Source organism: Pseudopodoces humilis, chromosome 11 (assembly GCF_049639895.1).
Source record: "Pseudopodoces humilis isolate 2021_Gansu_Grassland_sample_001 chromosome 11, ASM4963989v1, whole genome shotgun sequence".
Lineage (NCBI taxonomy): Eukaryota > Metazoa > Chordata > Aves > Passeriformes > Paridae > Pseudopodoces > Pseudopodoces humilis.
Window position 1 is genome coordinate 24433442 of NC_142210.1, and position 26771 is coordinate 24460212.

At 46.6% G+C, this 26771-nt stretch overlaps 2 protein-coding genes across 2 annotated transcripts; both read left to right on the top strand.

Moving 5' to 3' along the window:
- Positions 1-341: 341 nt before the first annotated feature.
- GPR149 (G protein-coupled receptor 149) lies at positions 342-9314 on the top strand. The gene is made up of 4 exons (XM_005525209.2): positions 342-1283; positions 2140-2332; positions 2946-3334; positions 8660-9314. The coding sequence occupies exons 1-4, from the start codon at positions 342-344 to the stop codon at positions 9230-9232; spliced, it is 2097 nt and encodes a 698-aa protein (XP_005525266.2). The 3' UTR covers positions 9233-9314.
- An 819-nt stretch (positions 9315-10133) lies between these two features.
- Positions 10134-25695, top strand: DHX36 (DEAH-box helicase 36). Its single transcript, XM_005525142.2, has 25 exons — positions 10134-10339; positions 10529-10650; positions 11565-11766; positions 12432-12470; positions 13620-13790; positions 14268-14347; positions 15212-15286; positions 15413-15579; positions 16128-16209; positions 16663-16803; positions 17304-17406; positions 17700-17787; positions 18632-18687; positions 18793-18857; positions 19341-19484; positions 19978-20095; positions 20744-20842; positions 21153-21326; positions 21615-21701; positions 22375-22458; positions 22559-22658; positions 22741-22831; positions 23200-23320; positions 23894-24046; positions 24659-25695. The coding sequence occupies exons 1-25, from the start codon at positions 10136-10138 to the stop codon at positions 24842-24844; spliced, it is 2952 nt and encodes a 983-aa protein (XP_005525199.1). The 5' UTR covers positions 10134-10135; the 3' UTR covers positions 24845-25695.
- The last annotated feature ends 1076 nt before the right edge of the window (positions 25696-26771 follow it).

The following is a 26771-nucleotide window of genomic DNA, read 5'->3' on the forward strand; positions in this document are numbered from 1 at the left end:
GCCAGAGCCCGAGCTTCCAGAGCCCGAGCTGCCACAGCCCGAGCAGCCACAGCCCTGCCTGCTTGCCAGCCCAGCCCCTGAGTGCGGCAGTGCTCGCCATCCGCCAGCACCGGAACCATCCCGAAGAATTAATTCCATTTATTTCAGCACCTTCGCTACTTCATTGTTTGGCTTCTTGAGAGCGGGAGTTCTGGTCATTAGGGGTGCTGCCACCTGAATATTTCTTCATCAGATGCCACAAAAGAGAGTCTAGGAAAACAAAGAAACTTGGGATGCGGAGCTGACAGTTCTGGTTTCAGCTGGTGAGAACTTGCAGAATCAGTGAGAAGGCAAAGAAAAAAATGCCCAGGACAATGTCGGTAACTCCTGGTAATTTGTCACTCAATGGGACGAGCTTCTTCACTGAGAATCACAGCATTGTGGACAAACCCAGTGAGCAGAGAACCTGGAATGTCTTTCTGTTCTGCTTGACTTTTGCCACTGCACTCCCAGCCCTTCTGGGCAGTATTTATTCATTAGTTTCCCTGCTGAAACTGCAGAACAAAACCACGCTTTCAATGATTGTGACCTCTTTGGCAGCAGATGATCTGATCAGCATCGTCCCAGTGATTATTTTCATGCTCATGCAGTGGTCAAGTGAAGTCCTCCCCCAGCCTCTGTGCACCACCTCAGCATTTATGTATTTATTCCACGGCATTTCTAGCAACCTGAAAGGGTCTCTTGTAGTTTCTTACAACTTCTACACCCTCAACACGACCGGGACCCTGAGCTGCAGCTCCTCCAAGCGCCGTGTGAGCGTGGTATGGGCCATCCTCACTACCTGGACTGTGGGTTTGCTGATGAGCATTTTGCCTCTCTGTGGCTGGGGCAGGTACATCCCCACGTCCTGGGGCTGCTTCGCCGACTGTGCCAGTTCCTACGTCCTGTTTGTGTTCGCTGTGTACTCGCTGTGTTTCTCCCTCCTGGCAGTGCTGGCTGTTCCCCTGACACTGCGGCTGCTGTGCTCAGGTGAGCCGCGGCCGCCGCACCCCGAACACCTGCGGGGCTCCGGAGGCTTCATCTCCCCCGGGACACCGTGGGGCTGCGGGGCTGCTGCCCCTCCGCCGCCACTGCTGGAGCCCGGGGATAAAGCCCTGCAGCCTTTCCAAAACTCGGAAGCAGTTTTTGGGAAGGGCGTGGCTGAGAGCAGCGCACAGAGCAGGAGCTTCACGGTGGGCTTTGCCCAGAAACGATTCTCGCTGATCCTGGCACTGACCAAAGTCCTTCTCTGGCTCCCAATGATGGTAAATTCTCAGATGGCTTCACTTTCCAATACTCACTTACATTTCAGTGGGATGTCACCTCTGGGCCATGGATTGAAGCAGAGGAACAGTGGCCATTGCAGTGGTTCCTCATAGCTCAGTTGTGCCAGCAGAAGTCCTCTCCTGCAGGTCTGTGTCACTGCATGAGTTTAACTGGTGCCTGTGGGTTTGGCAGAGCCTGGTTCAGTGCTCGTGACACTCTCATCACATCATTCATGTCACGTGAACACCGTGGGCTGTAAGGTCCCCCTTTGCTGCTGCCTGCTGTGGGACAGGGCTGGCTCAGCATTCTGGGGCTGGGAATTGAGTAAGGGCCTCTCTGTCCTGTCCTTTGAGATACATCCTTTGGGTTAAAAAATGGGAGTTTGATAGAAAAATGGAGTTTGGTTGCACCTTTGTAAACGCTGCAGTGCTGGGGCAGGAGGGAGTGCTGTGGTGTGCATGTGAGTGTGTTTGGGAGCAGGAACCTGAGAAAGGGATGTGTTGGGAACAGGGAACATGGCTCTGGGGCAGGTACCCCTGCCCTTGGGCATGGGAGGCTGGGGCTCCTCGGTACCACATGGCACTGGCTGGCACTGGGAGCTGTTCAATGGTGCTCAGCAGCCCTGTTTAGCTTCAGTGAGGGGTTTTCTGAGAAATGCAGCATGAGGGGAGAGCAGTCAGCATGTTTCCCCTGCTGTCTGTTAGAGCCAGAATTGTCCTCAGCAAACACTAATGACAACCTGTGTTATTATTGTTACAGTGGTGTCATCATATTCATGGCGAGATGTTCTCTTTGTTCCTGGAAGCATCTCATGCGTCCAAAGTGATTTAAATTTTGAAATGCTCTGCCTTTCAGATACAGATGGCTGTCCAGTACATGACTGGGCTGCAGAGCCTTTCGTTGGAGACACTGAGCTTCCTGCTGACCGTGCTGGCTGCCACAGTCACCCCAGTGTTTGTCCTGTCCCAGCACTGGCTCCACCTGCCCTGCGGCTGCATCATCAATTGCCGGAGGAGCTCCTATGCAGTGTCTTCACAAGATGCCACAAGTAAGTGTGGAAGGGTTGCCTTGGTGTAACAGAGGCTGCCAGACATTCCCTGGTAACCTTCTTGGCATCTTGGAGAGCCCTGTTTTACCTTGGGCTTTATGCAGGCTGGAGGAGCAGAGTGGCTCAGGTGGAAGTGACTCACAGGGCTCATCTGGTCTCAATGGCAAATGTTAAGGGCTAAATATTTCTGAGGATGTGGGCATTGCTTCCCATTCTCTGGAGCGAAAATCCTCTACCACCAGTGGACAAATTCCTGACATTCCCTGCTTGTTCAGGGAGAAAAAACTCCTGAACCTTAAAGAAAAGCCATCCTCAGTGCATGGCTTTCACTTGCTTTATACACATTATCCAAGTGCAGAATGGCTTGTGCTGCCCCTGCTGCCCTTTTAGCCACTTTCCCAGAGAGAACGACTGCAGTTCATCTAGAAGGCAGTTCCTTCTCAGAAGTCTTTCTTCTCAACAATTCACTTTTTTTACGGAGGGAAAGTTGCCTGTTTCCAGCAGGAGCTGGATAATTTGTTCCATGTTTTAGCATGTCATTTTCATGGTGTTTGTAATCTCACTTTTCTTTTTGGTCTCAACTCCTAACACAGTTTCTTTCCTTCCTGCTTAGCCAAGCGCAGCGGTTTTGAGTTCAAGCTGTCATTCCAGCAGGGCTATGGAATCTACAGGATATCCCAGGAGAGCCCTCCCCACCACAGCAGCGATGGCAAATCCTCATCCCACCACAGCCTGGTGAGCCCTGACTGCGAGGAGCAGAGGCCTGGCAGAGGCACTGGGATCCCACCCTTGGCACTGGGACACGGCTCCCAGGACAGCCTGGGGGGCACTGGGACAGCTCCTGCAGGGTCAGGGGCCTGCCAGGGCCAGGAGGGCACAAAGTGTGACCCCTCAGCATTCCCTGAAGGACCAGAGTGGAGGTTGTTCCATGAGGAGAGCCACACACCGGAGCTCTCGGACTGGGAGTGGTGCCGGAGTAAATCCGAGAGGAACCCTCGGCAGGTAAAGTAGGAATTTATTCTTTTCTGATAATAAGAGTTTCCTTATGAAGTAGGATTGATTTTTACTGACACTGAGACTTCTAGTAGCCCTATTTTTTAGTAAAACTCACAACATTGTATAATGTTTAGTAATCACAGACCTATTTGCAGGTCCTGATCCTGCAATAATTTCTTATTGTTGTCTTAATCATGGGCTTTTCTTATTTTGTGTGCATCTGCATGATTCGTGTATGGTGAGAAGTAGGTATGAATTATGTTACTTTATCGTAATGAATAGGAAGTTTCTCTCCAAAAGATGACATTTTCCAGAGAATTCCACTGGGGAATTCAGTGGCCCTTGGGCATTACAGTAGGGATGAGTGGGGTAAGAGCCCACATGAAGTCCTTGAGACAGGAGCTCCAGAAGGCTTCAGGCTGGAAGGGATCTCTGGAAGTCACCTAATCCAACCTCCTGCTCCAAGCAGGGTGAATTCAGAGCCAGATCAGCTCGTGCTCAGCCTTTGCACACACACATGGGGGATGGATAAGATGCATTTTGTATTCAGATACAAGAATCTGATAAACACAAGTTTATCATCTGAGTCACAGGAGGAATCTGGCTGATATTTCAAATGTGACCGATCACCCCCTTCATAAAAACCCAGTGCTCACTCTGTTGCAGTGTGCAGAGATGAATTCCTGCACTTGGGGGCAAGAGGAAGTGATGACTCAGCCTGGTTTTAATCTACTAGTTCTTGCCAAGGCCTCATGGGCTATGTACAGCTTGGTTAATAAAATCACTGTATCACGTTCATAACTGTGACTCTCCTTGCAGGAGTTTCCAGACCATGTTTAAAAAACCAAAGTAATTCCTTCCCTGTGTGCTGTGGTGCCAGTTCAGGTATGAGCAGCTATTTGGGAGCAACTGGCAGTGACTGCCTGGGGGTGTTTTATGTGCCCTGGGGCCTCGTATGGCATTTTTGGACATACTCTTCCCTTCTTGCATTACAAAGAATCACAACTCATGCACTTCTGACACCTTCCCAGGTATAAGCCAGTGCCAGCCACTAAAACTCCTGTGGGGTAAAAGTTCCAGGCTCTGGAATCACAGCTCTGCCTGGTTCTGGCATTGAGCAGGAGCTGCCAAAGATTCACAGCTGACATTTGCTTTGCAGCTGGGAAAGGGCAGAGTGTGAAACCCCTGCAAACTTTGAAAAAATTACTTTAATGCATTGCTCAGGTTTATGTTGGATGAAAGATCAATTTGGGCCACACATTAATAAGTTGAAAACCACCTCCTTTATTCATCCTGTCTGTAAGTTCCAAAGTCTAAGAAAAGTCACTCTGTTCTCATCACTCTGCATTTCCCACATGTGTTAAAGAAGGAGACTCCCCCTGGCATTGATTGGCCACATCCTTCTGCAGGAAATCCAGGGGTTCTTGTGAGAGTCCATAAACACAGGGGTTCCTGCTGGAGTGCTGCTGATTTTCTCTTCAGGAGGAGAAGCTGTGGGAACTGACAGCAGGAGGGAGAGCAGCCATCCCCATGGATGTGGCATCAGGACAGGGCTGGGATGCCTTGGTGTCCTCTGGAGCCGTGGGCTTGGGGATGTGTCCTAGTTTAGGGCAAATTAGGGAGGAAAACTCCAAATGGGGATTTCCCCAGGGAAATGCCCCCTCTCCACCAAGTGGTCCGGAAAAGGGAAAAAAAAAAATCTTGGAGAGAAGTGGAAAAAGCTGTTTATTTAACAGAAATTGAGTAATATTAAATAATAAAACCTCTCACTGTTCGATGGGATGGCAAGTCTAGGAAGAAAAGTCCTTTCCATGTGGTGTAGCTCGGCTCGCTCAGGTTCTTATCAGTCCTTTCGGTGCTGGAAAGGGCCAAGGCCCAGGCCCCGGTGGGCCACAGGCGTGAGCTCCCGGGGTTTGGCTGGGTGTTCAGTCCAGAGCAGGCTTGCACAGATCCAAGAAGAAAAAAAGAGGGAAAAAAAAAACAAAGGTCCAGGGAACTCCTCTGCCTCAGCTAGCTAAAACTAACTAAAAGCCAGAGAGAAGCTCTGTCCCGCTGTCTGTCCGTGCTGCAGACACCACAGTCCAGGAGCGGGATGTGTGGGAGTGATGTTTTTCCTTAACACAAACTGCGCGCTTCTTCTTCCCCCTCTCTTGCTCTCAAAGCCAGTCTTAAAGGTGCAGAACTTAATATATAACATAAACCAGACGATTGGGGATACCAGTATCATAAAGTCACCCCAGGACAGGATGGCACTTCCTTGGGGTGACAGTAATGACTGTGGAGCTGGTTGTCTCTTCATTGGCTGTTCTGTGAGTAAAGAGTCACTCCATCAAAGTGTTTTCTCTGGAATAAAAGTGCCATGAGAGAATGGGGCAGCAGGTTTTATTGAATACATGATAGGATGGCTGTAATGGAGGGGGAGAGAGAAAATTGTACTTGCCATTTCTAACTCCTGCTCAGCTGCATTTTTGAAAAATACCTTTAACATCTCATAAAATCCCCGTGTATCTCCCTCCCTACAGAGATTGAGTGTAAATATGTCATGTCTTATTTTGTCTATGCTTCAGTGCCCTCAGGCAACAGAAATCTCTCAGGCTGGCAGTTTGTTCCAGGCTTGCTGATTATTTTTCTCTACCTCATCTGTGGATTGCCTCAAGGAAACTCTTTGAAGAGACTCTGCACAGGACCTATTTATGTGCCCTGCAAGGAGAGACAGGGGGAGGCTGTGCAAGTGACCTCACTGAGGAGGAGCCAGCACAGGCAGGAGTATTTTAACATGATAAATACAAAGCTTCTCACACGCTGCAGGGAAGTTGTGAACATTCCCTTAAACACCAGGCACAGCACAGAAGCTGAGTTAGGAATGGCCTTGAAGGTTCTCATTGCTTCCCACTGGTTCCTGGGAATCTGCACCCCGCTGATGTGCTGAGCCCTTCCCATCAGGGCTCTTCCTGCTCAGGTGGTTGGAACTTGTACCTGATTTCCAAAGAGGTTCCTGTGGCTTGAAAATCAGTGTAACATTTCACCTTCATCTTCTCACTTTGCTCCCACAGGCATGTGTACTCTGTGTGATGCTTGCTGGCTCCCTGCTGCAGTTCCACTGCCAACAGCAGCAGAATAGTGAGGAATAGTGAGAGTAGGAACATTTGCCCAGGGGGGCAAGGCTGGACAGAGCTCCCATTCCTCACCTCGGATGCTCTGTTGCACCTCCTGGTGCTGACTGATACAAATCCAGGTCTGTCTGTGTCGTGCAGGCCAATGGCAAGTGCTGGGTTCAGGCCATCTGAGGTGAGCTTGTCTCCTCCTGTCACACCACCTTGGCTCTTCTTTTACTGCAGTCAGCCTCAGAAAAGGCAAATCATTGCAGTACTTAATTTCACTGCAGCTAATTTGCGTTTTTAGGGAAGGAGAAGACTAAGCCTCTATTTTAAAACAAACAGAAAACTCATTGTCTCTGGAAAGAAAAAGCCAGGATCCTTACTGGAAACATGCTAAAAATAGACCTTTTCATCTCGAGCTGTGTTTGACCAAATAATTAGGAAAGCAAACTCCTCAGAGCTGTTTTAGATTGCTGGTTTTCTGTTTGGGAAGGCAGCGTGGCCTTGGCAGTGGGAGCAGACCTGGCAGAACCCGTGTGTGCTCTTGGTGCTGCCCCGTGCAGAGCTGTCCCAGGGAGGAGGAGCAGACTCCAGTCCATGTGTGCCTCACTGGGACACTGCTGGCACACCTATCTGCCAATTCCAGGGCCTGGGAATTGTGAGGGAGAGCCTGAAAGTGCCTTGTGCTTGAGTCTGTCAGCAGACACTGTAGAACCAGCTGGGATGGTGTCCTGGTGTCCCACTCAGCCCCCAGCCCCTGCTCTGACCATTTCCAAATGGAAATCTGCCTGTCAGAGCCTGTTCCAGCTGCTGTGGGACTCAGACACATCCAAGCCTTCCCTATGGACAATATCCTCCCTGGTGAATCCAGCCCAGACCCTGCTCAGGCAGCGGGAACAGGACAGGGAACCTGGTCCTGAGCTTTTGCCTCATGGCAGCCACAGCTGCTTCCTGTCCTCTGGCAGCTCTGGAAGGTGGATGTATAATTAAATAATGAGGGGATTTGCTTGATCGATTCTGCAGAGATTTCTCTGCTCAGAATGCATCAGCATTCCGTGAGGAACAAGGAAATTTGTGATTTATTTCACTGGCTTTTTTTTTTGTCTTTGCTTTTAAAAAATGCCTGTGCTGGTACATGGAGTTCTCCAGTGAAATCCCCGTCCCAGATTCCAACAGCCAGAACATTGTCCAGGCACAGTGGGCAGGGGCTGCATGGGGGGATGCCCTGAGGTGGGAAATCCTCTCCACAAACAGTGGAACTTGGTGAGGGAAGGGCTGGGAGCTGAAGGCAAGGAGCTGGACTGCAGGGAACTGTGGGAGGGGGAGGCAAAACAATTCACAGGATGTACCAGTAGAGTCTGGTTTGCTGCTGGATTCCTGGTTATTGCCATGGATGTGGCATGAGAAGCAAAACTGGGTATTTAATCATGGTATCAGGGACAAGATAAAGGTCACTTTCTGTTCTCATTATTAATAATTTATACTGCAAGTAATTCCAGTAATAATCAGTGTTACCTGGCTGTACCTAAACCCAGGATAAATGCATTTATCCCTCCCATGGGGCCCATAACCATGGGTTTACTCTTAGCACTTGTATGCACTGTGCTCCCCAGAGCACAGCATTGTGGTTTGCAGGAACAAATGGATTCAGAAAGAGGTAAAGGTGTCTGGAATTGAACATTTCCACAGGAGCTGTTCTAGTGGGAAATGACAGCATTCAGTGTCTCCCTGGTTAGTGACTGGGCAGTGACAGAGCAGACTTGATGGATCTTTTTCACTTTAACAGTAAATACTGGTTTCTCAAGAGAAAACTTGAGAAGACTTTCAGAAAAAGGCACTAAGTGGTTGGGAAATGTCTCATTCTCCAGATCTGGAGCGTTCATTCCAGCAAGTGGAGATTGCTTATTCTCCCCCCAGGTGTCTCATATTCAGTCTGACAAATCAAAGAGTTTGATTAAACAGGACATAACCTCGCACTGCTGGAATCAGCTTTTATTTAAACTCTGTTTTTCATATTCTGTAGATTTCACAGTGAGTCACAGTCACTTGGGATTTCATACACTAAGGCGTATAATAACACAAAAACCTTCTCGCTACTCTTTTGAGTCATAAATACCAGGTGTCTAAAATTCTGCAAGGAAGAGGCAGTAAGAGTTAACAAGCTGAGCACACTTGGCTGATTTCTGCAGGTTTTGGGGCGAGGCTGAGCACTAACAGCACTTGTTCCCCGCAGCGCGCAGCCGGGGCCCTGGCCGTGCCTCTGTGCGCCTTCCAGGGCACCGTGTCCCTGCAGGCCCCCGGCGGCAAAACGCTCTCCTTGTCCACCTACGAGGTGAGCTCCCAGGGGCAGAAAATAACCCCCACGTCCAAGAAAATCGAGGTGTACCGCTCCAAAAGCGTCGGGCACGAGCCGAGCCCAGGGGAGCCTCGGGACACGTTCGCTGACACGAGCGTTAAGATTCACCTGGAGGTGCTGGAGATCTGTGACAACGAAGAGGCCCTGGACACCGTGTCCATCATCAGCAACATCAGCCAGTCCTCCACTCAGGCACGGTCACCGTCCCTGCGCTACTCCCGCAAGGAGAACAGGTTCGTGTGCTGTGAGCTGGGGGAAAGTGCCTCCTACTCCCTGCTCATTCCCTCGCACAGCCCTGGCAGCGACTTCAGCATCTCCATCCCCGACACGGTCGAGGCTCATCGGCGGAACAGCCAAAAGCAGCAGTCGGCCAGGGCTGGGTACCAGGAGGAGATACAGCTGCTGAACAAAGCCTACAGAGAGCGGGAGGAGCAGGGCAGCGGCAGCTAAAAGGTATTTAATCCACACCCTCAACTGCTCTGACAGCCGGTGCTCCCCTCGCCTCGAGTCACCCGGGCAAATACAACAGCAGCTGCTTTTTCCTATCATACAATTTTATTTGGGTGCACTGGTGAATCAGTTCAAACTCTTAAAGCTGTATCAAGGGGATAACAAATACTCAAGTGCTTTACAGCTTTCCATAGTGGATTTTAAGTTATTTATTTATATACCTATTTGAGGAACATGTGTATCTAAAGAGAATCAAATAAAGTCTTACATCCCAGCTTTGGTGTTGGCACTGGGTGGCGTGCCTGCAGGAGCCTGTGGAAATGAGGGAGCAGCTCCAAAGGTGGGAAGTTACAGCAGTTTTGATTCACTTGCAGTTCTTGTCAACATCTAAATCCACATAATACCATAAGTACTTTAATAACACCTGGACATCACTTAAAGCTCATTGGCTGCTCTTTGTTTCACGGATTAAATCTCTCTTCTTGTTGATGAGGCCTGAAAGTATGCAAAGATCATATTCGCATACTACATACATGAAACGATAAGAAAACGATACAAATTCCCCATTCTGCAATACACCGGCCGGTCGGGGACTGGAACCCGCACCCTGCGGGGCGGGTCAGAGCGAGGACTCGAACCCGGGTACCAGACGCTCGGGTTAGGTCGGGCCGGGACTCGAACCGGGGACCAGGAGGGTCGGGTTAGGTCGGGCCGGGGCTCGGGGCCGGGACTCGAACCCGGGTCCCTCAGCGCTGCGGGCGGGCGGGCGGAAGCGCGGCTGCGGATGAGGCGGGCGGTGGCGGCGGATGAGGCGGGCGGTGGCGGCGGATGAGGTGGGGCCGCGCCGGGCCGAGCCGTGCCGGGCCGGGCTGAGCCGGCAGCCCCGCGCCGGCAGCCGCGGCCATGAGCTACGAGCAGCGCCGCGACTGGGGCCGCGGCCGCGGCCGGGGTCGGGGCGGCGATGGCTGCTCTGCCTCCGCCGCCTCCTCCTCGGCGGGCGGGCCCGGCGGGCGGGGACGGCACCCCGGGCACCTGAAGGGCCGCGAGATCGGGCTGTGGTACGCCCGCAAGCAGGGCCAGAAGAGCCGGGACGCCGACCGGCAGCAGGTGAGGGACGCGGGGACGCGTTCGGGGGACGGGGGTGTGTGCCCGTACGCCCTGCAGCTGCCCCTGGGCCAAAGCGCAGGTTTCTGGTGGTGCCGGGGAGCTCGGCAGGCTCGGGCACACACACCCTTGCTAACGCAGTTGTTTGTGCACGGCTGGGGACGCTGATGGACGCTGTGCTCCCTGCCCTAGAGAGCTGTCGTGCGTATGGACGAGCGCAGGGAAGAGCAAATCGTGCAGCTGCTGAATTCTGTCCAGACTAAAAACGACAAAGAGCAAGAAGCCATGTCCTGGTGGTCCGGGGATGAAGAAGGGTAAAGAGATATAATTACCGGTTCTTTTGTTTGTATTGAATTGCACAACCTTTCCATAAGCTGGCAGGAAGATGTGTCAGAAGTTATTTACCTTTATTGAGTGTATTGACTCAACAAATGTACTCCAGTTTTTCACATGTATTGTCGCACTGAGACAATGAGATGGTTGTAGTCATTGCTGTAAAACTCTTTCATTATTGCTGAGTTTGGGGTGTTAAATTTCTACTCAAACTCATAAAACTTTTAACTCATCTCAGGGTCTATGACAGTAGATATATGGGATTTTTCAGTTCCCTTGGCTTCTGGAATTACTCTTCCAGAGGTGGCTTTTGGCTTTTGTTTTCAGGTATTGTGCAGTCTTGGGACATTTGTGCAGTGTCTGAAGCAGGGTCTGTTCTGGATTCATTAAGGATTTTCAGGAACAGCTGGAATAGGCCAGTGTGCTGAAATGAGGGGGTTTGGGCTCCATTTGCTGAGGGATCCAGTTAGGGGGCAGGGCATTAAGCAGTAATTCTCTGATGATGTTTTGTTGCTTTGTAGCTTTGTTTGGTACAAAATAATGTGTTGTTTTTTAGATCCTGATGTCAGGTTTTTGGTGGTTGGTAGTTTGAGACTTTATTTGGTTTAATGGCTTTCACTGTAGTGACAGACCCAGAGCAGCTGTGGCTCCCCTGGATCCCTGGCAGGGCCCAAGGCCAGGCTGGACATTGGGGCTGGGAACCCCTGGGACAGTGGGAGGTGTCCCTGCCATGGCGGGGGGACACTGGAGGGGCTTTAAGGTCTTTCTAACCCAAACCATTCCATCGTTCTCTGTTGCCATGCACTGTTGGTTCATTAACTGCTGGATTAACCTGCACCCTGCATGTGGCCAGGCACCGCTGGGGGAATCTGAAGTTCTTGTTCTGTGATTCCAGCCCTGCTCCAGAACAGCCTGCCAAAGTGAAACCACATGCTGTAAAAGCTCCTGTGAGACAGAGACCAGCCTGGGAAAAAACATCCCTGGATCTGGATGTGGAATATCTCTGTGAAAAAACCGAGCAGGATGCTGATTTAGATGAGCAACTTAAAGAAGACTTAATGAAGAAGAGATCTGATCCCAGATATATTGAAATGCAGGTACTTTACCCTGTGTTAAGTTGAAAACTTTTAATTGGATTTTTTAAAATTAAGCTAACCTGAAAATGTAGTATTTTGCAATTTACTAGAAAGTTGTCATGGTGTTACTTTTGCTAAAAAATATCTCTAGAATTCGTAAAATTCATACTCAGTAATAGAACAGTGGTTAGAAATGGGAAATTACAAATTTCAGAAACAGTTAGAATCTGAAATTTGAGGCTGACATGTTGTTTCATTGGGTGGGTTTCTCTTTCTTTTTTATGGATTGTGTCCCTGCAGTTGTGTCTGAAACTGAAATCACAGCACTGGGCTCTGAAGGAATGGCCTTCAAAACAGAACAGAGGTTTTGTTTTGAACAGCCACAGACAGAAAATTGTTTTACCCTGAACACCAGTTCTCTTTTCCATACCAGGCTCTGTTCTTAACCTGTTTATACCTACCTTATCATGTACTGAACTCTTGGGATGAAATATTTTTTCTAAATTGAACAAAACTGAAACCAGACATGGAATTAAAGTTATTTCCCATGGGCCTGTGTTTATACAAGTGTTGCTGAGCAGTTTGTCATTATTCTGCAGTTTAGCCCAGATTAGAGGTGAAATCTATCCTATTGCTTCAGTGCTGAAAAGTTGTTTAAAGGGAAACATTTTTTTCTTTTTCCCCAGAGGTTCAGAGAGAAGCTCCCCTCATACGGGATGAGAGAGGTGAGTGTGTTGAAAGAGAGAGACTCGGTGGTGCCGTGCTCCAGAGCAGGGGAAAGCAGCTGTGCCCTGTGACAGGCAGCAAGCCTTGGTGGCCTTCAGGAAGGGGAGAAGCCTCCCAGGTTCCCACCCTGGGGGGGATTTCTTTCCACACAGTGCCAGGGACTCTCTGACCGTGATATGGGGCTCAGTGCAGCGTTCTCATGGGAACATAACTGGCAATATCAGGGGAATACATGGCTGCTACATACAGTTCATTACAGGTCTTCTTTTTCTGCCAGTTAATCTTCTAGAAGGTTCCTGGTTACTCAGATTGTTACGCTTTCTTCTGTGTATAAAATTGTGCCCTTTGTTGAACAGTTAGCCGCTTTAGAATTGAATATAATGCCAATTAAGCTTTTTTAGATTTAACCACAGATTTAATGGCTGCACTGCTGGCCCTCAGTGCCTTTAGTTTTCCAGCCACAGGATAAGGTCAGTGACAGTAGGGGCTGTTATTAATTGGTGTTAATTCTTAGGCTGATGTCCCCTGGAAGCAGTAGAAATGGAGTATTCTGATATGTTTGCTTTAGCAGGCTCAGTGGGTGATTAGCGAGCTCCTTCCTACAGTTCCTCTATTTGCCATCATGTCCCTTCTGTTAGCATTTGTTTCTTAAAATAGTCATACTCCCCTTAACAGTCCTTGGGGTGGGGAGAAGGAGGCTGGGAAACTGTTCCTGTTGGTACAAGAAATGTTAAAATATTGTGCTGAAAACCTTTAGTTTGTGCAGGCTTGGAGTCCAACGGGGCAAACTCTTGTGTTCAGTCTCCAACGATCTACAGGAATTGAGCAGGAAGCAGAAAGGTTAAAAATGTATTTCAGGCTTTCATTTTAGTTCTTTCATGTTTACATACAGGATCTAAAGTATTTAAAGCTAGTGTTGAGGTTGGGTATGCTTTAAACCCTAACATGGGGAGTGCAAATGTGCAGAAATTACTTCTGTGAGGTTTAAACTAAACTTTTTTGTAGTATTACAAGAAGCATCTGAGCATTTTTTGAGCTGCTGATACTTTGCTCATGAGTTCATCCCACTGGTGCAGAGAATTCTCAAGATTCTCTACGATCTGTTTGCAAGGACAGCACAGTAATTGCTGTGTCTTTGTGTGGGCCAGGAGCTGGTGAAGCTGATCAACAACAACCGCGTGACGGTGATCAGCGGTGAGACGGGCTGCGGGAAAACCACGCAGGTGACCCAGTTCATCCTGGATGATCACATCGAGCGTGGCCTGGGCTCCACCTGCAGGATCGTGTGCACCCAGCCCCGCAGGATCAGCGCCATCTCCGTGAGTGCCCCTTCCCAGTGCTCGGCTTTGTCCCCTGCAAAGAGCCAGTCTGTCAGTGTGCCCTGTTCCGATATTCACGAGATGTCCGTCCACAAAGCACTGGCACTGCAGCCTCCTCCTTCCCTCACTCTAGCTCATGGGTTCTATCTGTGATTTTAATGGATTTGGGCAGTGCAAATGACAGTTAAGATGAAAACTAATGCTGTGTCAGGCCCTCGAGAGGTGTGTTAATGAGCAGGAAAGAATCTGGTGTTCAAGTGCTCAGCAGTTGCTCTCCCTGATAGTTCAGTGTCAGAGCTCCTGCTGAAAGGGGAGTGTGCTACTAATGCCCATGTCCCTGAGTTGCTGCTCTCAGGGGAGGAGAAAAGGTGCTTTTCAAGGCATTTCTTTGTTATTTACAAACCATCTCAGTTCCAGGTGTTGCTACTGATGAGCAGCTCAGCCGCAGATCAGCCTGATTTTCTTTCTCCCCCTCAGGTGGCAGAGAGAGTGGCTGCTGAGAGGGCCGAGGGCTGTGGCAATGGCAGGAGCACCGGGTACCAGATCCGCCTGCAGAGGTGAGCAGCTGGTGGCGAGGGCCTGCTGTTAGCCCAAGGAGACAGTTAAAAAAGTAGTTCTAAAGAGAAATAACTGTTTCCCTGCTGATATTTCTCCCTGAAGGACTTCCTGTGAGGAAGGAATGAGGTTTCTGAATTTTAGGAAAAGGTTTGAGTGCAGTTACTGTGTTTTATGCCCTGTGTGACAGTGACTGGCCTGAGTTAGGCTGTGTCTAATAAATCCTGTTTTCATCTCTTGTAGAAGGTTCTGCCGTGGGCAGAAATAAAACTGATGTCCCTAATCAATGAATTTCAAGGGAAAGTGAAAATGCTGAAGGGGAGAATGCTCCAAACCATATTTCTATGGAAAGCTGTGTATTTGCTGTACATATTTATGCATCAATTCTCTGGGACCATGTAATAGGTGCAGCAACAGGAGCTTGCACAGGAAAAGCTTTCACATTTGTAGTCGGCTATAATTGAAAAATCTGAAGTGTTACCACCAGAACCCTGTTGTTGAAGCAAAACTGCTGGTGAGAGGAGAGCTCAGCCCTCCCCGTATTTTAATTGGAGTCATAGAATGTGTCTGCTGTGTGTGTGAGTGCCCTCTGTGCTGAGCCTGGAGAGCTGCAGCAGGTGGGGATCTGCACCTCAGCGTGCAGGAGATGGCAAAGGGTGCCTGGCAAGTCAGGGCCTCTCCCTGCTCCATTCCCCACCCACAAAACTGATGCAGCAGTGGCCTAATTCCTTGTTCCTGCCCTTGTGCTGTGAGTGAGGCACATCTGCATCATGTCTGCAGTGGCACCTGCAGCTGGGCTTCAAGGTTCTAAAGTAGTTTGTTAAATACAGAAGAGAACTGAGGAGTTCTTATTGTGTCTCTTTCAGTCGGTTGCCAAGGAAACAAGGTTCAATTTTGTACTGTACCACGGGAATTGTCCTGCAGTGGCTCCAGTCAGATAAGTAAGAGCTCCTGTTTAATGAGACACTGAATGAAATTATGAAATGAGTCCTGAGCTGTTCCAGTCATGGCTCTGCCTTTTATTTTTTCTAAAAGCAAAAGTTTAACTTCTGCCTCTTCTATTTTAGGCACTTGTCCAGCATCAGTCATGTAGTTCTTGATGAAATCCATGAAAGAAATCTTCAATCAGATGTTTTAATGAGCATTATTAAAGATCTTCTGAATGTTCGACTGGATCTGAAAGTTATACTGATGAGTGCTACTTTAAATGCAGAGAAGTTTTCTGAGTACTTTGGTAGGTGAAATGCTTCCTAGAAATATTCCTCTTCAGTAATTTAGGCTTCTACAGTATAGTGCAGTTCTCAAATTATATAATTGATTTGTATCAAAAGAAGAAATTACTTCAGTTTTACAAATACCTGCCAGCTGCTGGAGATGCAGTTTTATCTCATTACAACCCAATATTGCTTCTGGTTTTGCTTTTCAGGCATGTCATGGAAACAGAATCCACAGAGTGTTTTCCTAGTGAATATTTACCATGTTTTAGCATTCTTGCTCTGAGTGGGCAATCATTAAACTTTGAGTTGTTCAGTCTCCCAGCTTTTTCCAGTAGCTGGAAGCAGTTGAACATTCTGGTGTGCAGAATACTGCCTGCTGCTGCCTGTGCTTTTTTTATTCAGCAGCCTTGTTTGAGGGTGAATTTGACATCTTCCCTGACAATTGGAAATGTCCTGTAGACATGGCAGCTATATTGCAGAAATAGTGAGGAATGTTTATTGCTTCTGTTCTTCAGTGCAGTATGTCATCAGTAATTTTAAAACCAAGTTCTGCCTCCCTCCACAGACCATTGCCCAATGATTCACATCCCTGGATTTACCTTCCCAGTGGTGGAATATCTGCTTGAAGATGTCATTGAGAAGTTGAGGCAAGTGTTTTTTCTGAACATCATTTCAGAGAGTGTTTGGGGGGGTTTGGCTTAGCTTATGTGTGCTCAAAGCTTAACTTGGCATAAAGAAGAATTGCCTGTATTTTTCAACAGAAAACCTTCTAAGGGGGCCTTGAACAGTAACTACAGGTGGCACACAGCTGCCTGGGAATTTTGGCTTGAGGGTGAGAGCAATTTCGCTTGCTGTGGTGAAATTTCAGGTCTCTAAATCAAACTAGTCTTTCTTGCCTTTCACTTGTTTCCCCTACATGTTCTCATGCTTACTAGGGTTGGTCCCTGCTTTTGTAAGATTTCTGTCAGAAGAGGAACTGAACCCTTCTTACACATGGTGTAGCTCAAGCACAGCTTATTGTCCATGGTTTGGAAAACTGTGCAGCTGCTCTGAATTCCCTCAGTTTCAAATGGAATTGTGTTTGTTCCTCCTGTGTAAAGGTACACCCCAGAGAAGATGGATCGCCGGACGCACTGGAGGAAGGGCTTCATGCAGGGCCACGTGAGCAGGCCAGAGAAGGAGGAGAAGGAGGAGATCTACAGGCAGCAGTGGCCAGGCTACCTAAGGCAGCTGCAGGGCAGGTTGGGCCCAAGTTTCTCTTCTGCTTTCAGTTTTCAGGCAGCTCTGAAGTGAGAATGACAAATTAGTGCTATATTGTGTTTCTGGGCTTTAATAATAGTGGCTGCTGTGGAAAATGGTGATGGAATTGCCTGTACAGTTTGCTGGCAAACCAGTGAAGTGCTTTAGAGACAGCAGGATTAGCTCCCTTTGCCTCTGAGTTGTTCAGGTTAAATTTCAGTTCATTACCTAAATACAAATTGTCAGTCCCTGGTTCATCAATGAGGAGAGAGGCCGTGTTCAGAGATAGTTCAGTCATGACATGGAAATTCTTCAAGTGTTCTGAACTGACAATGATCACACTGAGCTAACTGTGGAGGAGACTTTGGAGGAGCAGGAATTGCTCAGAGAACTGAGCTGGTTGGAGGTGGGTTGATGGCTAGGTGGCTCACTCAGAGCCAGGCAGCAGGAGCAGGAGCCCTGGCTTTGCAAGGGACCAGTGCCTGTGCTTTCCCTGCCACAGGTATTCAGCAAGTACAATCGATGCCCTGGAGATGATGGATGATGACAAGGTGGACCTGGACCTTGTAGCAGCACTCATCAGACACATCGTGCTGGAAGAGGAGGTACAGTGGGACTGAGCTGGGGGCAGTGACTTTGGATGGTCACACACAAGGAAGGGAAATTTTTGTTTGCTCTTCTAAGTAAGTGAACAGCTTTGAATTACTCTTACATTCAAATAAATACAGGCAGGTAGCTCTTCTATAGAAAAAAACCCTTGATAGACTGTTCCAGGCTGGGTCAGTGAGGTTTCAGATCTCACGTGCCCACCATGTATCAGTGTGCAAGGAGCTGGCTCTCTGTGCAGTGTGTGATGTGTTCTGACCTCTCTTCCCTTCACTGCCTCTTTTCCCCGTAGGATGGTGCAATTCTGGTGTTTCTGCCTGGCTGGGATAACATCAGCACTTTGCATGAGATCTTGATGTCTCAAGTCATGTTTAAGTCAGGTAAAACCCAAACTCTGTGGGTGTTCTGGCAGTGGCACTGGGGGCAGACTCCTGCATGGGGTGGCTGCAATTACACTGGATTCATTTTTTCCCTTGTCTCCTCTCCAAAGTGTTCAGCAGTTTTTGTGTGTCTGTGATATCTTTCCTCTGCTAACAACAACTCATTTTTCTCAGTGTGGGAGTGGCAATCAGAAAAACAATCTGACCTGCATCTTCTTCTTCTTGTCCTTTCCTGTTGCTGGGAGAGCTCTCATCCAAAACTAAACTCCATTCTGTGTGTGCTGCCTCTGCACTTCATCCTTGAGCAGCTTCCCCTGCTTTGCTGATAGTTCCCTTCAGTCCTGTTGATTTGAGAAGCCTTCTTGCAGGCTCTCAAGTACTCTGTGCCTGTGTGACACACTTTAACTTGTTCTTTTGCATCTCTCACATTTCCATCTCACCTTGGCTGGGCTCTTGGCTGTTCAGATGGCGACTTGCACTGTGCTTGCATGCATTCCATAGATGCAGAATTCCAGTTTATTGAAAGATTGAGTGTCAGTTTGTGTATTAAACTTGACCAATTATTAAATAACTCCAGTATTGAAAAAGGAAGTCTAAATTGCTATACATAACTCCATATATTTTCTTGAACTCATTATGTCATAGCATCATAAAAAAGGCCTTTATACCTTTATACTTTAGAATTTGCTATTATGCTACAAATACCTGTGATCTCAGAGCAAGAAGCAGTAGCCTGACTTGCAGCCTATTTTCTCTGTTCTGCATAATTGACTTAATAGATTTTCCTGTAAAATTGGAAGTTTCTGTGCTTACACCATATCTTTTACTGATTTTTAACTTTCAGATAGGTTTATTATCATACCTTTGCATTCACTGATGCCTACTGTTAACCAGACTCAGGTATGCTTCTCTTTTATTGCAATATTTCACAACTACAAAAAAGAAAAAGAATGAAGCACATGTTTGGTTTTGGCAAAGACATAAATGGGCCCTGGATAATTACAGGTGTTCAAGAAGACCCTGCCAGGAGTGAGGAAAATCGTGATTGCAACCAATATTGCAGAGACCAGGTAAGTGCCTGCCTGCCCTGAGCCAGGAAGGCACACAGGAAGCTGTGTGTTTAACAAAAGAAATGGAAGTGATAAGTATAAACCTGTTGGATGTTCCAAAAAATATGTTTCTGTGTTTTATAACATTCTGTCTTTAGAAATATTTCTAGACTAAACAGAGTTTTCCTATAATTGTTTAAAACAATTCAACAAATACATTGTTTTGAACAATTAAACTACAGGAATACTAAACAATTGCTAGAATGACTTGTACAGGATAATCTGAACTGCCTGTCCTCTCTTCAGAATCCAAGCAGGGACATATGCCAGACCAAGGAGAATAAATCAGCTCTTTCTTGAGCTGCTCACTAACATAGTTCTTAATGAAATTCTAAAGACAGATTTTTAATTGTTGACTCTGGGAGGGAACAAAGAGAGGCCAAACCCAGTCCTAGGTCACACTTGTAAAAAGTTGCTTTTTTTTTCCTCTTTTTTTTCCAACAGCATCACAATCGATGACGTGGTGTTTGTGATAGATGGGGGGAAGATAAAGGAGACTCACTTTGACACCCAGAACAACATCAGTACCATGGCAGCAGAGTGGGTCAGCAAAGCCAATGCCAAGCAGAGGAAGGGTCGAGCAGGAAGGTAGCAACAGTGGGGTGCTTAGGGAGGTTTGGGGATGTTGAGTTTCCAGCAGTGCTGAAGGTTCTTTATTATTTGCATGTGCTGGCATTTCTGCCTCCTGTTCCTGGGCAAGGAATGATTTCCTTCTCTTCCTAGGAAGCTGGATTGACTTGTGCTGTGTTTAACTCTAGTTTCCCTCCTATAGAAGAATATCCTGCATTTTATTTTAATTTTTTCACTGTTCTCACACCTGATCTATAAGGCTGATACAGTAAAGTGGAAATGGTGTAAAAATTAATTTCTGTGTTCTCTATGCCTTTTTCCTGCTGATGGCTCTGTGTTTCAGAAGACTGACATGGCTTTTACAATTGAATGCACTTCAGTTCTAATTCCTTGAGCAGTTTTGGGAAGCTCTTTGTAAGCAAACAGAACCATAATGTCACAGTTTCATAGGGGAAAAAAAACCCCAACAAGTGACCAAACTCCAAAGAATTGTTTCTTTAAATGATTGCAGAGTTCAGCCAGGCCACTGTTACCACCTGTACAATGGACTGCGTGCCAGCCTCCTGGATGATTATCAACTACCAGAGATTCTGAGGACACCCTTGGAAGAGCTCTGCTTACAGATCAAGGTAAGTGGAGGAATCTTCAAATATATTTATTATCTACTTTTCCATTGGGATAAGTGGTTGAGAGAGTAAGTTAATGCAACTGTGAGCATAGGGTTGTTAAACCAAAATTCTATTACACCAGAAATGCAGTATATTTAGCCAATAATTACAGCACCTTTTGTAAATGCACACTTGTATCTGGGTGCACCAAACCCAGGGGAAATAGAATTATCTGGTATCAATAAAAGGTGAAGTCCACTAACAAAAATTTGGGCTGTGCTGACCCCCAAATATCACATACCATTCAATCAGAGAATCTTCAGTGAGAATGCCAGTGAGTCAATTTATGTGATTTCTTAAAGGAGTTTTAATACAAGGTAGTTTTAGAACTGGTGTGAATTTCCCTTTTTGACAGTTTGCATTGAATTCCTTATGCAAGCAGAAGGAATGCCATGTATGTGTGAACTGAATGAAGAGTAGATCCTTCTGCTACAAATTTCATCTAATACATCTAATACATTGTTTTTGTCCCAGGTTTTTAACTAAAGAAATTCCAACTCAAGCTGTGAATTACTCACACTATTTCAATGAGTGTGGTTACTGGTAACCAATTTTAGGCAACAGTCTTTCTCCGGTTGTTGTAGGCTTTTGTTCTGATTTTTCTTTCAGATTCTGAAGCTTGGTGGAATTGCCAATTTTCTGAGCAAACTGATGGACCCCCCGTCTCGTGATGCTGTGATGTTGGCCATAAATCACCTCATGGAGCTGGTAGGGCGTTGCTTCATGTGCAGGATTGTGTGTTCAGAGCTGTGGCACTGTGTGCTGCCAGGCAGCTCTGGCCATTGCAGCCCCTTGTCCTTGATGTCATTGTTCCCTTGGGTGCTGGGCAAGGAGAGGTTCATGGCACCTTTGTTCTGCTTGCTCCAGTGATAACTGTAGAAATGAATTGTAGCCATAAATAGGAACATCTGCTTTGGATATTGGTGGGTGATATCCGTGTACCAGTGGCTTTTCTGAGGAAATCCTCCCCATTTCACATGGCATGTTTGTTCTTTCCTTTGTGCCCTTGTCGTGGCAGAATGCTCTGGACAGGCAGGAGGAGCTGACTCCCCTGGGTGTCCACCTGGCACGGCTGCCCGTGGAGCCACACATCGGGAAGATGATCCTGTTTGGAGCCTTGTTCTGCTGCCTGGACCCTGTGCTGACCATTGCAGCCAGCCTCAGCTTCAAGGACCCTTTTGTCATCCCTCTGGTAAAGTCTCACAGAAGACAATTCCGTGTAGGAGTTTAAGAATCTCAGGAGGATGCTGGGACTTAGTGAGGTGTTAGAGTTTAAGAGCACTTTAATTAATGTCATGGTAATTACATTTTTACTAGTGAGATTGCCCTTGCATACTATGAGTTAACATTTTTCCTGTGGAGTATTGGAAATAACTATAATTTTCATGTGTTCTGTACAAAGTACTGCTGTACAGATGTAACTGAATTTGGAAGAGAACTGTCATGTCAGTCTGGATATTATATAGGTTCTGATTTTTAGGGCAAAGAGAAAATCGCAGATGCAAGAAGAAAAGAGCTGTCAAAGAACTCGAAGAGCGACCATCTGACTGTGGTGAATGCTTTCACTGTAAGCATGTTTTTGTGTGGGTTTTATTTATTTTCTAGAATTTTAATTTGGATAATATAGATGATCCTAAGGGAGAAGCTGATTAGTTTTTGCTTTGTAGGCTTTTTTGTTTGGCTTCTACAGAAACATAAAACCAAACTGATTTTCATCTAATTGGTGTTGCATAATCTTGTCTCCAGGCTCAGTAACCTGATTTCTGGTGGACAAGTCTGAAAAGGACAAAGGAAACATGGTGTTACAGTTACCTTGCTGCAGGTTGTGAATAAAGTTGTTCATTCTTGTCTTTCTGGGCTCTGCAAGAGGCTGAAGCCAACTTCAGAAGTGTTGGACATTGTGGTGTATTGTGTTGGGGTGAGGAGAGGAGGAAATAAATGGCCTGGAAAACACAGTTACTGCCCAGAACTGCTAATTACAACAAAGGGTGCTCTGGCAAACACAGCCAGGTGTCACTGCCCACCAGGGAAAAAGCAAGGCTGTGATTCAACGTGTTGTGAAGTTGTGTTTTTCTGCACTGTGGTGTGTGCACATATACAGAGAGATGAAAGGATTTACTTTCTCCCTGGCAGGGAACCTCTTAGAGTTGTTTGTTGACCTCCAGTTTTCGGTGTCCCTAAGTTTGTAGTGTGTGTTCCCTTACAAACAAACGCCTTGGAACTGCGGTTCTCGTTCCTAGGGCTGGGAAGAGGCTCGGAGTTGTGGCTTCAGGAATGAGAAGGACTATTGCTGGGAATATTTCCTGTCCTCAAATACCATGCAGGTAAGAGCATCCTGCCAGGTTCAGAAAGGATCCCGTGTGTGGGGAAGAGGCAGAGCCTTTGGCGCAGCATCATTCTGGGACAATTTCTGTTGTTTCCTAGATGCTGCATAACATGAAAGGACAGTTTGCTGAGCATCTCCTTGCAGCTGGGTTTGTCAATAGCAGAAACCCCAAGGATCCCAAATCTAATACCAACTCAGGTAACCGTGGAGGGAAAGGAATTTATCCCAGCTGAAATCTCAGCTTGCAGAGCTGCCTCACTTATTTTGCTGTCTCCTGCAGGTAATGAGAAGCTGCTCAAAGCAGTCATCTGTGCTGGCCTCTATCCCAAAGTGGCAAAGATCCGGCCCAGCTTCAGCAAAAAGAGAAAAATGTGAGGGTTTTGTTTAATCTTGGATTGTATTCGGGGTGTTTTCTACATGGCATAATTTGGCAAGGTGAAGCAGTGGCCTGAGTGCATGAATGAATCTCACTTTACAGTTTGAGTCATGGCTGTGCATTACTTCCTTTGAGAAGGGTGGGATTGTTGATTTTTTAACATCTGGATTCTTGCTAACACCTGAAATAATTTGTGTGCCCTTACCATGCCATGGATAATGTTACAACATCTCAGAAGCACTGTTTGAAAGGGGTTCAAACCCTGTCACTTCTGGTTATTTGGGAAGAGAGACCCCAGGAATCCCCGTCTGTTGATTTATCACTTCTTGTACTATCAGACTTTTTGTTGTTTTTCCTTTGAAGGGTGAAAGTTTGCACCAAGACAGATGGATCAGTTAATATCCATCCCAAATCGGTGAACGTGGAGGAAACCGAGTTCCATTACAACTGGCTCGTGTACCATTTGAAGATGAGGACCAGCAGCGTGAGTCAGGGCTGTGCTTGTGGGATTTATTTATGATCCCTTTTTCAATGAGGCTGGATCAGGCTTCAGAGGGGATGAGAACAGCCTTTGTGCTGTGCCCTTCCTGTCCTGGGCCATTCCTTGTACACCCCATCAGATTATGTCCTTTGTGATACTGGGGGTATTGTACCACAAATAATGAACTTCTTTTGTTTACTTCTTGGGGTTTTTTTTGGAGGATTTGGGGTTTTTGAAGGTCTGGCAATAAAAGGTGTAAATTCTTTTATTTTAATTTATTTTTTTTTATTTCAATCCAATCTTAACACTTCTCGATATGCTGACATTTTTTCCTCTCATTATTATTAAGCATCTGGTTTGATTTCACCACTGTGTGAAAGACTGGAAGACTTGGGACCATTTTTCCCCTTGTTCAATCTGATTTCATGTAACTTTTTTTGAACTGAGTTGCTTCATGCATCTTCAGAATTTGTAACTGAGTAAGGAACTTCTGGAATTCTGTAGGAGTCTCATTAAGTATTACTGAGGGCACTTGAGGCATTTTGAGGGTGATCAGACAATTCTGTTGTTGTGCAGATTTACCTGTATGACTGTACGGAGGTGTCTCCATACTGCCTCTTGTTCTTTGGAGGGGATATATCCATTCAGAAGGATAAGGACCAGGACACCATCGCTGTGGATGAGTGGATTGTTTTCCAGTCTCCAGAAAAAATAGCAAACTTGGTCAAGGTGACTGTTTCAAAATAATGTACCTGGAAAGCTCAGTGTAACATTGGTTGTACTTATACACTTAATCTAGATTTGATACTCCCTTGTGCCTATTGATTCCTCACTCAGGGAGATGTTTGAAATGCACTCCTGGTGAGCAGTTCAAGCACACAAAGTAAACAAAAGAGATTTAATTTTGCTGAGAAGCTGTAGGATGACTTGGTCAATCCAGGAAATATCCACATGGATATGGAAACATCAGAGTGGAGCTCCTCAGTTAATAATAATGGGTTCCATAGAACTGTTTAATTTTAGATCCCTGAAATCATACCTGACTCTTTTTTTTAATTTTATTTTTATTTTAAGCCAGTCTTTTTAATCCTGAAATAGTCAGCTAAGTGCTGGGGGGGCTGTTAGAGGCATCACATCCAGAGTTGGTAGTCTCTCATCAAAGAGACTGGGTTTTGAGAGACAGTGTTTGATCCTGAAAACAGCAATGTGGAAATGAACTGATGGGAGAGGAGCGCGTGTAAAGGTCAGGAGAGCAGAGGGCCCGAGGCACTGGAACCTCTCCGTTGATGCTGAGTATAGCTCTAACTGCCCATCTCTTTCCTTTTTCACAACACTTTCCAGAAACTGAGACAAGAACTTGATGATCTTCTACAAGAAAAAATAGAAAACCCCCATCCCGTGGACTGGAATGATATTAAATGCAGGGATACAGCAGTGCTGACAGCTATTATAGACTTAATCACCACGCAGGAGAACGAGGGCGTCAGGAACTTCGCACCGCGGTTCCAGGGCGAGCGCTACAGCTGACACACTTCACCCAGGCCAGCCCAGTCGCCTTCTTTTTTAAAGCATTTCTTTAGCTAGAAGAACAACTTTTGTAGGGTAAGCTGGTAATCTCCTCATCCTGAGGAGCAGTTATGCGGAGCTAGTTGGCAGTATGTGCACGTGCATGTGTTCTGTGCTCGGTGTAGCTTTGTGAGGGAGAGAACGGCAGTTGTTGGGTGGTGTAAAGTTCTTGTCCTGCTGTAGCTGTTTTCTTTGGGATTTTTATCCATCAGGTTACAAATATTAAAAACAACCTGCTAAAATACTGCTTAGTAATACCTAAACTGTTTTGTTTTTTTTTTTTTTTAATGGGGTGCGGTAATTATACTTGCTGTGTTATTCCAGCTGTGCAGCAGTCTGCTCACCAACACTTCCACAGAAGATAATTACAGCTTAATTAAACTAAACTTGAAAACACATGTTGAATTTGTATGGCGGGAGGAAACAATCTTCAGAAATTCTCCTTTTCTGCATTTCATCCCATTCAATTAATCTTCCTTTGCTTTCTGTCCCCATCCATCATCACTACTGACTGAAATTACAGATCACAGAAAGCATGGTTAGATAAAAGTCATGTTGGGTTATATGTTAAGGTTTCATTTCATTTGAGTTGTTTTTTTGGTTTTTTTAAAGAAGTTCATGTATGGGTTATAGTATTCCATTAAGAATCTTTTTTTGCAAGTCTTATTTCAACTGTTCTCAATGTTTTGAATGTTGTTCTGTTTTGAATGATCTCCAGCTATGGAAGAATATTTGAATAACAAAGTTTGTTAAGGATTTTGAGGCTTATCCTTGAGAAAAAAAAAGCCTGGAAATAGAACTTTTCTCCCTTCTTTGGTGTTTTGTTCGTTTTTTTTCTTTGCAAAAATAACTTTAATCATCAGCAGGAGGATTTATGTGCTTTTTCCCGAAGAAATCAGAGCAGCTCAGGTGAAACTTGTAAGTGGAAGTTACTGGCTAGGCGCTGCTTTCCATTGGGTTAACAAGGGATGGAGGGTGTGAAGCTCCTCGTTGCCGGCTGCACAACACTAACACATCGTTTAACCCCCCTGCCCACCTCCAGCTACTGTTCCACCCTCAGGTGTTTTAAATGACGAGGCGGAGGAGGAGAATCGCATTGCTGCGGGGGTTGGGGATGCCGGAGGGAGTCTGAGGAGGGGGAAAAGAGACCCCGGCGGCCGCGGGGAGGGAGTAGCCAGGCCCGGAAAGTTCCCCGGGGGCCAGCGGGGCTGTGAGGGCAGCGCGGCTGCGGCAGGACTGGGCGGGAACAGCTCCGGGACCGGGCGGGGACGGCTCCGGGACCCTCCGCTTCGAGGAGGCTTGCTAGAGGTAAGCCCCGGACTCAAAGGGGAGAGAAAAGGGGACTAAATTGGTGATAACCGTGTGGAAATAAGAACGAAATAATTTGTAGTGCGGAATTTCTGTGCTGGAAACAATGGGCATCGCTGGGGCATGAGGGAACAAAATGGCGCCCTGTCCTGAGGGGCGGCGCGGAGCCCGGGCCGGGCGGGCTGATCTGCCTCACGAATCGGTGCTTTATTGAGGAAAAATCGGTGCTTTATTGAGGAAAAAGAGGCTGTGGTGCTGCTATTGGCGTAGCTGAATTAAATGTAACAAAATGCAGGCTGGCACATGGTACCTGCATTATTCTCCTTGTTAATGATTTTTGCAGTATTTAGAAGACATGATAGCTAATTTCTTAATAATGCAAAAGGAAATGACTGTGGTAGAGCCTAAATAAGAATTGTAGTTTCAATTGAAGATTAATTCCCTCAAACATTGTGGAGGTTCAGAGTCAGCAGTGGCATGAGGGCCTTCCCCAGAAGAAACACTCAGAGTGGTCACAGGTAGAGGTTAGGAAGTTATTGAACTGTAAATAGTGATACTGCTGTACTTTTTCACAGTGCTT